At 41.6% G+C, this 11225-nt stretch overlaps 1 protein-coding gene across 1 annotated transcript; it reads left to right on the forward strand.

Moving 5' to 3' along the window:
• The first annotated feature begins 3148 nt into the window (after window positions 1-3148).
• On the forward strand, window positions 3149-5810 carry GGI43DRAFT_83065 (M3 family metallopeptidase). The gene is made up of 5 exons (XM_083210375.1): window positions 3149-4545; window positions 4601-4724; window positions 4789-5089; window positions 5156-5359; window positions 5428-5810. The coding sequence occupies exons 1-5, from the start codon at window positions 3235-3237 to the stop codon at window positions 5618-5620; spliced, it is 2133 nt and encodes a 710-aa protein (XP_083059620.1). The 5' UTR covers window positions 3149-3234; the 3' UTR covers window positions 5621-5810.
• Window positions 5811-11225: the final 5415 nt, after the last annotated feature.

The raw sequence follows: 11225 nt of genomic DNA on the forward strand, positions 1-11225 counted from the left end.
GGTGTAGTGTACTTTGAGACAAAGGAGCGGACAAAAGAGCCACTGAGTTGACTCGTGACTTCAAGCAGACTCACCGCCACCAATATTAGTCATTCTGCGAACGTTTGAGGAAAGATGTCGTAGCTTACGTGCATGGGAAAATAAAAGCTTATACAATCATTTTCTTAAGGACCACACGTTAGATAATCAACAACGCTTAGTGTTGAATAACAGCAGCACTGGATAATATGAGAAAGACACTTAGGCATTTGTTAACGCTATTTAGACTTTGCAGCACGCACGAATATATAGGAAGAGAATAGGTAAAGTCATAAATGTCGAGATAGCCAACTCTATAGAACTATCGGTGAACTATCAGTGATCTTGGAGCTTAGCTTGCGCACATACGTTACGTAGTGCACCTTAGCTAATAGTCTTTTCAACAGAAATATCCACAATCGCCGAACATACTGGCAGCGTTGTATCTTGCGTTTTTCAAGCCAACAACAACTTTGAATGAGCTTATCTCAATTATCAACTATATCGATATGCTTCTCGCAGATTACACTCCGTCCAGCATCTCTGTCTTATAGCAGTCTATCCGGAATTTCTATCTTTTTAGAGTGATATGCCGTGTTGCAGTTGTTAATTTGAAAGCGGTAATTCTCAGTTCTTTTATTGGAAACTAATCAACAACATAGTATTCAATACCTGAACGCTGCAAAGAGCCCACTCGGCAACATAACCTTTGGCGGCGAGCTGCATCGAGCCCATCAAGACAATATGACAAATTATTCCTGCTGCAATTCCTCTCCCTGCTCCTCCAAGTGATCGAAGCGCAAAATATGCCCCAGGGAAGAACAAAAGCCAAGTTGTCACAAGTCCCGGGTTGTAGGCTAGTCCGTCCATTAATGATGGTATTACGTGCGTTAATCCATTTATGAAAGCAAATCCGTAAAAGCTCCTGGCTACGTTAATTCTCTTGCGAGCGAAAATCGCAGTCACCCAAACCGTTGTACTATTGACAAAGAGTATAACCAGTGGCGTTAATGGACACTCTTCAATGTTCTCGAAGCCCTATTGTTTGAACATAATTTGTAAATGTTTGTTTTGGCGATAGTAGAGCTTAAACATGAATGAGAAAGGAGGGGAAAGAGAAAAGGGATCTTACAAGATGATCACAGAAATGGGATCGAAACGCGTACCGCCTTCCCATGAAATCATAACCGTGCTCTTCGAATTGATGCAATAAGTACATAGGTAATGCAGCTCTCATCCACCAAAACTGATCGTTAATTAATGATTTCCATGGAGATTGACGCCTTGTATGAGCATCTAAAGAATATTTTGGTGGTTTGCAGAGCTCCAGTATTACAGGAGCCCCTGCAATCAAGCTAATAAATGGCCAAATCAAGAGAACATCCATCGCATAGTTAGTGATAAAAACAAATATGTATATTGTATCAATGATAAATAAAAAAACTATTTGGGAGTTACCCACAAAATCCTCAATACATGTCGCCCACGGTCTCATATTTATATACAGCTTATTAGACGATAAATGAGGATTACTATAAATAACCAAAGATCAAAAGGGTTTGCTCAGCACTAGATGAACTTTTTTTTTTGGCATTCTGCTTCACGCTATTACATTGAATATCCTATGAAACGAGCCCAGGAAATTGCAATACCAGGTACAAGATTAACAATAAATAATCACTACAAAAGTTTAAACTCTCTATTGGTGATTTCGGTAACGTCTACTCTTCAAAGCCATTTAAAAAGCTGTATTTTATCCACTTTCGACCGATTTTGGGCGAGAGTATGAACTCTGGGCGTCATACTTTAGCAGCGCTCTAAGTAACTCGATCCGAGTTTGTGCGGACATAATCCTTCGCATGCAGCCGCATTTTAGCTCTTATCTACATTCCTTGCATATTCTTACCGAAAAGTGACAAGGTGTTTGCTGGATTATTAAACTTATAATATCTAACGCTTTTATTTTTCGCTTGGCGGTATTATACATATGCATGTAACAGAGTCTCAATTTGAAGACTATTTCTCTCTGGCGTGCGACAACGAATATAATTGGGTTGCGCATCTCATTCGTACCAACATCAACCAATCAGTCACTTAAGAAGCCCGTTTCAAAAGCTATATATTTAACATCCATAGCGAAAGTGCTTTTTTATTAGTTGGAAACAAAAAGAATTGCTTATACAGAACAAAAACCTCTGTGAGATCAGAGCTTAGGAATAACTGGGTTTTGCATTTGCATATTTAGAATCTCTATATTCGCACATAGAAGTAAAAATTATACACTCCGATGATTGAAATTTTTATTTTAATTCAAAATTTGGACTATAATTCCGCCAGAACTCTTGGAAAAGCTGCAATTAATGCCGATAAGAGTCGAGATGATATTAATTGAGACGCTATTCAACTCGTTATGTTAGAAGACTCTGCGTGGGAGAAAATAGATGCGCACTCAGAAGTTCAACAGTTCTCTGACTTAGGAGAAAAACAATCCTTAAAAAAAGTACGTTTCTATCAAAAGTTTAGGACCTTTAATACCCGCACAAGAATCGTCGTTAGCAGCTGAAGCGAGGCGGCACAAATTTAAGACTTGCGATGGTTTAATTATGCTGCTTGATATACATTATATCCCCAAGTGGCTATTATACAATGCTCATTATTGATAAAAAGGCTGGTTGTCTCACATTCACCCGCAGAATTCCTAACAGCGAAGGAGCTTCTAGGTTTGTTTATACAGTGCAAATAAACGAATATGCAGCATCCCTGATTAAGCTGTGTTGGTCGCAGTACTTTGCGAAGGTCACGCGATAGCAACCTGCTTTTGATACTACGTTTAACGATATTGAGTAGCCGAATCGCTACAAATACTCTGAGCGATATTTTGGCAGCATTACAAGCCAACTCAGCGGCATAAGATCTTGATTTACATGGGTTTCGAAAGGTACCAGGAAAATGAAATATAACAAATTAAAAAGTACATTAAACCAATGCATCGTATTAGGTTCAGGATACAGCATCTATTAGTTATTTACGTCAAAGGGCCTTGACGGGTGGGCTTCAAATCCTGTAGCTCCCAACGATAGTGCGGGTAGCATACACGGATAAAAGGCCGCAAATCTGCTACTTCCCCTCTTCTCTCGATACAGAGACGAAATATTTATACATTGCAACAGCAAAATATCACCTTTGTCTTTATAGCTAATAACACTCCCCACTTTAATGGCAAGCATTAAAATGGACAAGCCAAGTCCACCCTCAGTCTTGGCTTCATCGGAGATCGTGCCAACGATGGAGAAAATCATTTCAAAATTTCACCATATGCGAGAAAACATTATCAATACAGTCACTCAATCTTCAGCATGTTTTGCCAATGTATTCCAGCCGTGGGCTGAGGTTGCGAATGAGACTCAGGGTCAGCTCGGAATGATATGGTTACTTAGCTACGCTGCACCCGATCAAGAGACACAGGATGCTGTGAACGCAGCAGACAGGCTGTTTAATGATACTGAGTCTGCTTGGTACAGTCGAGCAGATCTCTTTGCGCTTTTGCAAGCAGCCGCTGATAAGGACGAAGAACTGGATCCAGAATCAAGGCTTTGGATGCGGTTCAAGCTACGTGATTTCATTTCTGCTGGGCACGGCTTGGCCGATGAGCAAACAATCAAGCAATATCTGAGTAAAAGATCTGATATTGACCAACTTCGAAAGCAGTATAATAATAATTTAAAAACGAATAATGCTGGCTTGTGGATTGACGAAGCAGATTTGATCGGCGTCCCAGAATCTGATATGAAGAGCTGGACCATGGGGCGTGATGAAAACAATGGCCAGCGATTTGTTCCATTTGCCAACGGCGGCTACAAAACAGTCATGACCCGAGCCCATAAGTCAGAAACGCGCGAAAAAATGTATCTGGCTGAGGAGGCAAAAGTTCCTGCCAACGTGGACATTCTTCGAAATATCATTATCATGCGGGATTCTCAAGCGAGGTTGCTAGGATATGACAGTCATGGATCCTTTCGTATTCAAAACCGTGCCATCAAATCAACAAAGTATGTTGAGCAATTCCTCGAACGCTTGAAACAATCGCTAGTTCCACATGGAAGGAATGAGCTACAGGCCTTGCGACAAACTCGCAATGAACATCTTCTCCAGATGGAGAATACTGCAAGTGAAGTAAAAATTAGCGACAATAATTTCTCTGATAATTCCCAGTTTTACGTTTGGGATCTTGAATATTACAAGCGCATCCACAGCTTGCGGTCGCAAATTGACGACACAGAGATATCGCAATTCTTTCCTCTGGAGCATACTATTTTAGCGATGCTGAGGCTTTTTGAGTCTTTTCTTGGACTAAAGTTCACACAAATTCCTTCAGACCATCTAGACCCAGCGTGGATATGGCACGAAGACGTTCAAATTTGGGAAGCTTGGGATGATAAAGAAAGAGAATTTATTGGATTCCTCTATTTCGATATCCTATGGCGCGAAAACAAGTATAAAGGTTCACAAAATGTCAATATTGAATGTGTAAGAGAAAGTTCAATACAATTAAGCGTTCTCCGAGTTTTAACATCAATGTTAGGGATATTTAAAATCAGATGGCACTCGAAACTTCCCAGCTACGGTGCTCATGTGTAGTTTTCCACACTCAAATGAGTCCAGTTGCGTTCTACTCAAGCATCGCGAGGTGATAACACTATTTCATGGTACGATGCTGCGTCTGATGATCTAATAGTGAGACGTTCAGATAATGACATTCAGAAAATACAGAGCTTGGCCACGGAATCCACGACTTAATCTCTCGTACGAAATTCTCACGATTTCATGGCACTCGACTTCCTGTTGACTTTGGAGAGATGCCAAGCACATTACTGGAGAATTGGTGCTGGGATCGCCAAATTTTGAAGCACCTCAGCTGCCATTATACGCGTCTTAACCCACAATATCCGTCTGAGTGGCACGAAAAGCATCCTGAAGCACCAGACCCGCCTTCTCAGATACCAGATGATCTAGTAGAAAGTATCGTTAAGTCCAGAAATACACATCGTGGGCTCAGGCTGTTGCACATTCTGTAAGTCTCTGATTCACATATATAGCGTGATAGCTTTACTAAAAGGATCTGTCTTTACTCTTCCAGGGTTGTATCATTTTTTGATCTCAAAATCCACAACCCCCAAACGCACGAAGAAATAGAAAAACTTGACTTGGGCAAGCTCTGGTATGACCTACGAGAAGAGATCGAAGGCTTTGATATGACACGTTCACGGAACATTGGCCATGAACAAGCGACATTCGGACACCTCTTGAGCGGATATGACATGGGATACTATGGCTATCTGAGGTAGGACTTTTACTGAACTCTATTCTTGAAGTGGGTATAGTGAGAACTGACAAAATTACTACCGTTAGCTGCCTAGCATACGCCCAAGATGTCTTTCAAGAAGCTTTTGCAAAAGATCTATACAACAGAGACGCTTGGGATCGTTTCCGATACAAAATTTTGGAATATGGAGGAAGTCATCCAGATCAGCTCCAAATGCTTCAAGAGTACTTAGAGCGAGAGCCAAATTATAGCGCTTTACAGGAAAGTCTGTTAATGTAATCCGCCCACATCTACCCTAGTTGGCTTAATATCATGTTCAATTTACATGAGGAACATTGCAAAAAAATAAGAGAAACATTTAAGGCGCCCCAGAGAGATAAGGACCCATCGCTTTGATCGTTCAGGTTACTTTTCTACCAGGCGTGTACGGTCGTGGTCCTAGATACTATTGCGTACCAAGAGCAACATACTCACTTCTCTCATAGTCGCATAGCAGCAGCAGTAATAACAACGAAAAAAAGGTGTTCTCCTACAGCTTGCTCTACAGGTTAAAAAACACAAAATATTAAGCTCGAGACCATACAACAACAATAGGTAAATAATCGGCACGATGCGACAGATAATCTTTTCAGCTATGCACGGAAATACTATGAAATAAATGTGGATAATTAAACGAGGTCTAACAACATATGATTATGCTCTGTCTAAAAGTCTGAAGCTTAATGAGTTTTACTTGGACTCTCTAAAGCTAAGCGAAATAGAATTAATATACGTCACTGAAATTATAATTTCACTCTACAACATGATACGACTCAGTCTGCAGCGTAGCATGAACGGCTGTGCTGATCAAGGCTACTTTACCACTACTACCTACCTATCTAAGTCATACGCGATTCATTCTTATATAGCACCGCACCCAATGAGATAGTAAAACAGCAAGCTTACTACGATAAAGTTGATTGACAAATGTGTCAGCACAGTGGGATGCGGGATATCAGACGGCCGTTCATGCATGAGAATGAATTCCAAATGCAAATCCTGACTCTCTCATAAGCGGAGAGGCTCCACTGGATGCCGAGGTTGCCAGAGGTATCATCGGGCGTCCAAAAGTCAGCAGTGAACTTTCGACTTATACTCACAAATGCTGTATAGGCATTTAACTAGGTCACAGGAGTTCGGACAATAATATAGCAAGTAGATTCCATCACGAAGTAGAACGAGTAAAGCCCACGTCGGGCCATGTTTTTGACCCTCTTTTAGGGTTATTGCAAATAGGGTCTATAAGGATATGCAGCAGCTACGAGATATTAACAGCAGTAGCATTAAGTAACAATACCTCTACTACACAGCGTTGTCTTAAACGTGGAGACGCAGCGCTGCATAGGGCTGACGGTCGCCCGTCTGATCAGTATCAAAACTAATAACGGCTAGTCGTTCACGAGCCGCACAAAGTCGTCCATACTTGTATGTATGTCCGGCTGGCAATAACGTAAGATCGGCGAGCCGCGCACCGTATTACATCTCGTACTTCCTTTAACAGCCTCAACTGAAGTGAAAGGCTGACGACGTCTTTCGTATCTCACGTGTTATGGAGACTTACTGGTTACGGCCAGCGCGGGTTAGCCCAGTTCGAGGGGGGGCCGAATTTGGCAAGTCGGCAATTATATCCGCTTTCTCAGCTCGTGAGTTTCCCTGTTCAGAAAAAGGTCATATCCGAGAAAGGCCACTGATACTACTTTGATATCTTTAAAAAGAGATGTGACGCTCATGCTGCGCTCAGAAAGTACAGCTCGAGCTGATAAAAAGGGCAAAGGGAAAAAAAAGAAACAAGGATGCCCAGTCCATGAAGCGGCAATTTCAGTGATCTGCCCACAAATAACCGTCCCGTCGGCGGAGTGCATTCAATTCGGAATAGAATCCGCGTTCAGTAAGCAGCTTAAAAATAAGGAAAAATAAGAGGGCTTTTGATAGTCAAGTTTAGTCATGGTATTCATACTTTTTGAAAGCCAAAGTGCTTTACTCCTGAAGCGCTACCATATATATGCTCCATCGAGATTCGAATATAGAATTTAAGAGTTTGTCCATAACGGTGAATTCACGGGATTCGGAGAAGAATTGGCATTCTACCTCCACCCCTGCCGAGCAAAATAAGAAGTACATTTCGTGCTCTCTTACCGCTTCAGCCGAATATTCGTGGAGAAGGATAATCTTAGACCTATCTATTTGCTGCGGTGATCGCAGATCCCTTTAGCAAACTGTTAAGTACATAGGTACAGGGACGGGTCCCAAGAATAGCTTACCCAGCTCCATGCAAATCTTTGTGGTCGCTAGGCCTTCGTCATGGCCTTAGAGGGGGAAAAGGCCCGGTCTGAATACCTGATAGTGGGCCGTCTACGAGTACGACTGAGGCTGCCGCCGATGGTGATATTTCCGCCGCCCAGCAATTAATACCTGCAGAGACGGCCTCGCCAACACACAACCTTGTATCAATTATACGCATACTCACACCCCAAGATCGCTGCTGTGGGGGCGATCCACGGAGCATGCAACCCGTGCCCTAGAATAGGTATAGTGCCTATAGACTTCATAATCACATGGCTGAGTTGGGAGATACCGAGAACCAGTTTTCGCTGACCGAATTAGATCCCACAGTTTTTGGGGGCACAGAGAAGGGTGGAGGGATATTGCCTAGCAGTACGAAGTATGTATTACGAAGTACAGTAATCTCTCACGGAATCTTCCCGTGACTCAACTAACATGTGCAAGCAGACCAGTAGAAACAAAGCAAAAAGGGGAGGTGGCAGGGAGGCGTGCAAGAAGGATCGTCCTTTGGGCCGTCTTTGGTGGTTGGCCTGAAATCATCTGGGTATACTTGGCACAGGCTACATACAGTGAGCCTTCATTTGGATTCCGGTAGACCATCCCTTTCACGAATCGCCACAAAGGGCTACGTAGTACGAGTTACGGAGTAATATATGGCCTGCGTACGGAGTATTACAGCTTACGAAAACTACCTAGGATTTAACTAATCACCACATAAGCGGCAAGCGAACCAAGGGCGGCTTATGGAAAGATGCTGGTTCGGCTTTTTTATGCCACCGAGAACTTGTTTTAGAGTTTATTGACCACAGCAAATTAGAACGGAGGCTAATTTTTTATCCGATTACAATGAGACACAAGTAAATATCGAATACTACGCGAGGAATAACAAGTGGTTACAAGGCAGCTATTTATGTCGAGAGGCCACAGGACTTTCTCACCGCTGATTGTGCACGTCACTGTCATTCAACCATAGAGTTCACCTGCATATATGGGGTTGTAAGGTAACATTGGTAGCTATTTTCGGTGCCACTGTCTCCCAATCAAATTAATATTTGTCAAAAGCATACCAGAAGTATTGATAAACAAAACATCCCAGTTTTTCATATCTTACTCTAAAAAGTATATAACTCACACCACAAATTGCAAATGTTAAAAATTAGGCTTTATAAGTCGTGCCAAATTATTTTGTTAAAGTCTATATGTTAATGTGTATGAAGTTGGATAACTTCTCTTCGGTGGTATAAGAATGGAAATGGGGCGCCTTCATTTCTGGGAGAGAGAAAGCCGGCATCAAGAGAGAGCAGAGAGCAAGAAAAGAAATCTTAGGCATTGTATACCCCACACTTAAATGTTTCTAAATACAGCTTTGTAACTCTCAGCCCCTCAAATATGCAAGCCAATATTTTCAGTTCAGCCTTATCTCAAGTATAGAGCTATCGTTCTAATTACTGCGATATGAGATCTGCATGCGAACAACACCATTTGAAGAGGAAAATGACTCAAAATAAGAATATTTAGAACAAAATCTCCTCGAAATCACGCCTATGGATACGAGATCATCAACTACCGCCTTGCTCCTTGGCGAGAGGTCTTCATATTAGACCAATTCACCGAACCCTTTTCCCCATCGTCCATCAAGTTTCGGCAATAGGTTTACTTCAAGCACGTAATAAATTTTCTCTAATAGTTGTCCTGGAGAATCCTTATCGTGTTTGAGGTTTTCCATATGACTGCTAGTTTTCGTGCAGCCTATCATGTCGAGCTTTACTAGGCGTCTTAGCCTATAGGGTAATGGATACACTCATCCGACTTCATTTTTAATGGCCTCCCAGAACACATTGGCGTAACCGAATGGGCTTATGAACTAAAGCTGCGCTAAATATTTAGAAGAAGGATCATTAAGTTCAATTTTATGAGCATTATGCTGAACGATATAAGAGTTCGGGAGTCTATCCTCAGTGCTGGTATGTCTATCTTAGATACGAGGAAATTAAGTGAGTTGAAAGCTCAGGATTTATGCGTGCAAAGCTATCTCCGATATAACCAAATAAGGAAGTTCATTAAATTTGCAAAGCCATCACTGTAAGACGTAGCTTATATTTTCAGAACACAAGTTGCAAGCGTTTGCGAGCGATGCGATAGATGCGTTAGATGCGTTAGGTATTTAGCGGAATTTGAGATCAACTAAATCGCCATCAATCCAAACGAAGCAATAAAGATATAGTCTTCTTGGTGTTAAACAATAAATATTGGAATGTTCAGTGTTAGTTAGACGAAGTTACTGCTCGCAGTACTAGGAGTGAGTTGGCAACTAGCGACTTGGCGAAACTGTTGACGTAGGCCACGGACGGGCAAGTATATCTGCGGCTTCGTCTATAATTCGCATTTTAGAGAAAATATAGATTCAATTCATACTGGACCAGTCAACTTATTTATTTATTGTTTACATACTTGGTCCAAATAGTTTCACAATAAACTTGGAATTTGACATAGTGAGACGGTACATGTCCATGCGGGCAGCCTGTTGGTATGCTCAGAAACGCACTTGATTCAACAGACCAATTAAATGACTGATAAAACGAAGTAGAAGAAGTATTATGACTACCGCTATTGTGGTGTACTTGCTGTGATACCTTTTACAGGCGAGACTATTGCAAACACAAATACCGTAGCGAACTTCGTCCGTCGCATTACCCTCATTACCGAGGAACATACACAACCGATGTCATAACTATCTAAAATATTGCCAATGATCTATATATGGCACATATTTCTCTATAGAGGATGTGTTTTGAGCTCCAGCAAAGATGCCAGTGTCTTTCACAGAAACTGGAACCGTCGCCAAGCCAGAGGTTTTGAGAATGACAATGACTGGCTGCATATCTAATCGCTTACAAATGTATTGGAACAATATCTAGAAGGATTGCTGATAGCTATAGTATGAGGTAGCTAGATGAATACACTAGGAGATTTGAACTCCAAGAGCAATCAAAGTGGCACATAAATCGCATCGCATCTACAGAGTATACGACATTGAACTACCACAAGACCAAATCACAAGATCCGGCTATTCATTGTCGTTGATACACTGACACTCACCTGCAATTATCTAAGCTATTTCATTTCATTTTCTAAAGCACATGCCAGTCTGATTATTAACTCCCCTTCATCTAATATATGCTTAAAGGAAGCTACGTAAACCTTCAATGGTAGGGTAGAAATACTAATCATCCGCCCGATTTATATAGGCGCTGCCAAGGGCCAAGAACAATAGTCTCTGTAGCTCTCACTACATTCTCGTATTCATTTTGTAAACAATTTCCCTCCGTTTATCCCGGCCAAAACCAAGGTTGTCGCATATGATGCTTGCGCTCTAACATACACGTACACATACACCGAACATATACTGGCTGCTCCCACAACTGCCGCGTGCATCGCCAAACTCGATTGTGGATTCTAATGAAAATCCTTCCACTATTTACTACAATCAGGCAAGTAGCTGCCAAAGATAGCTAGTGAAACACTTTATATGGAAAGACTCTAAAGTCGAAATTTTTGCGAG

This window comes from Trichoderma evansii, assembly GCF_050947405.1.
Source record: "Trichoderma evansii strain SZMC 28006 chromosome Unknown GGI43scaffold_13, whole genome shotgun sequence".
In the NCBI taxonomy this organism is placed as follows: domain Eukaryota; kingdom Fungi; phylum Ascomycota; class Sordariomycetes; order Hypocreales; family Hypocreaceae; genus Trichoderma; species Trichoderma evansii.

Bases quoted from the DNA above. Each gene is read 5' to 3' on its own strand.
- GGI43DRAFT_83065 (XM_083210375.1), top strand. From the start codon at position 3,235: ATGGCAAGCATTAAAATGGACAAGCCAAGTCCACCCTCAGTCTTGGCT. The intron at 4,546-4,600 runs GTAAGAGAAAGT...CATCAATGTTAG, and splicing joins AAAATGTCAATATTGAATGT to GGATATTTAAAATCAGATGG. The intron at 5,090-5,155 runs GTAAGTCTCTGA...TTACTCTTCCAG, and splicing joins CTCAGGCTGTTGCACATTCT to GGTTGTATCATTTTTTGATC.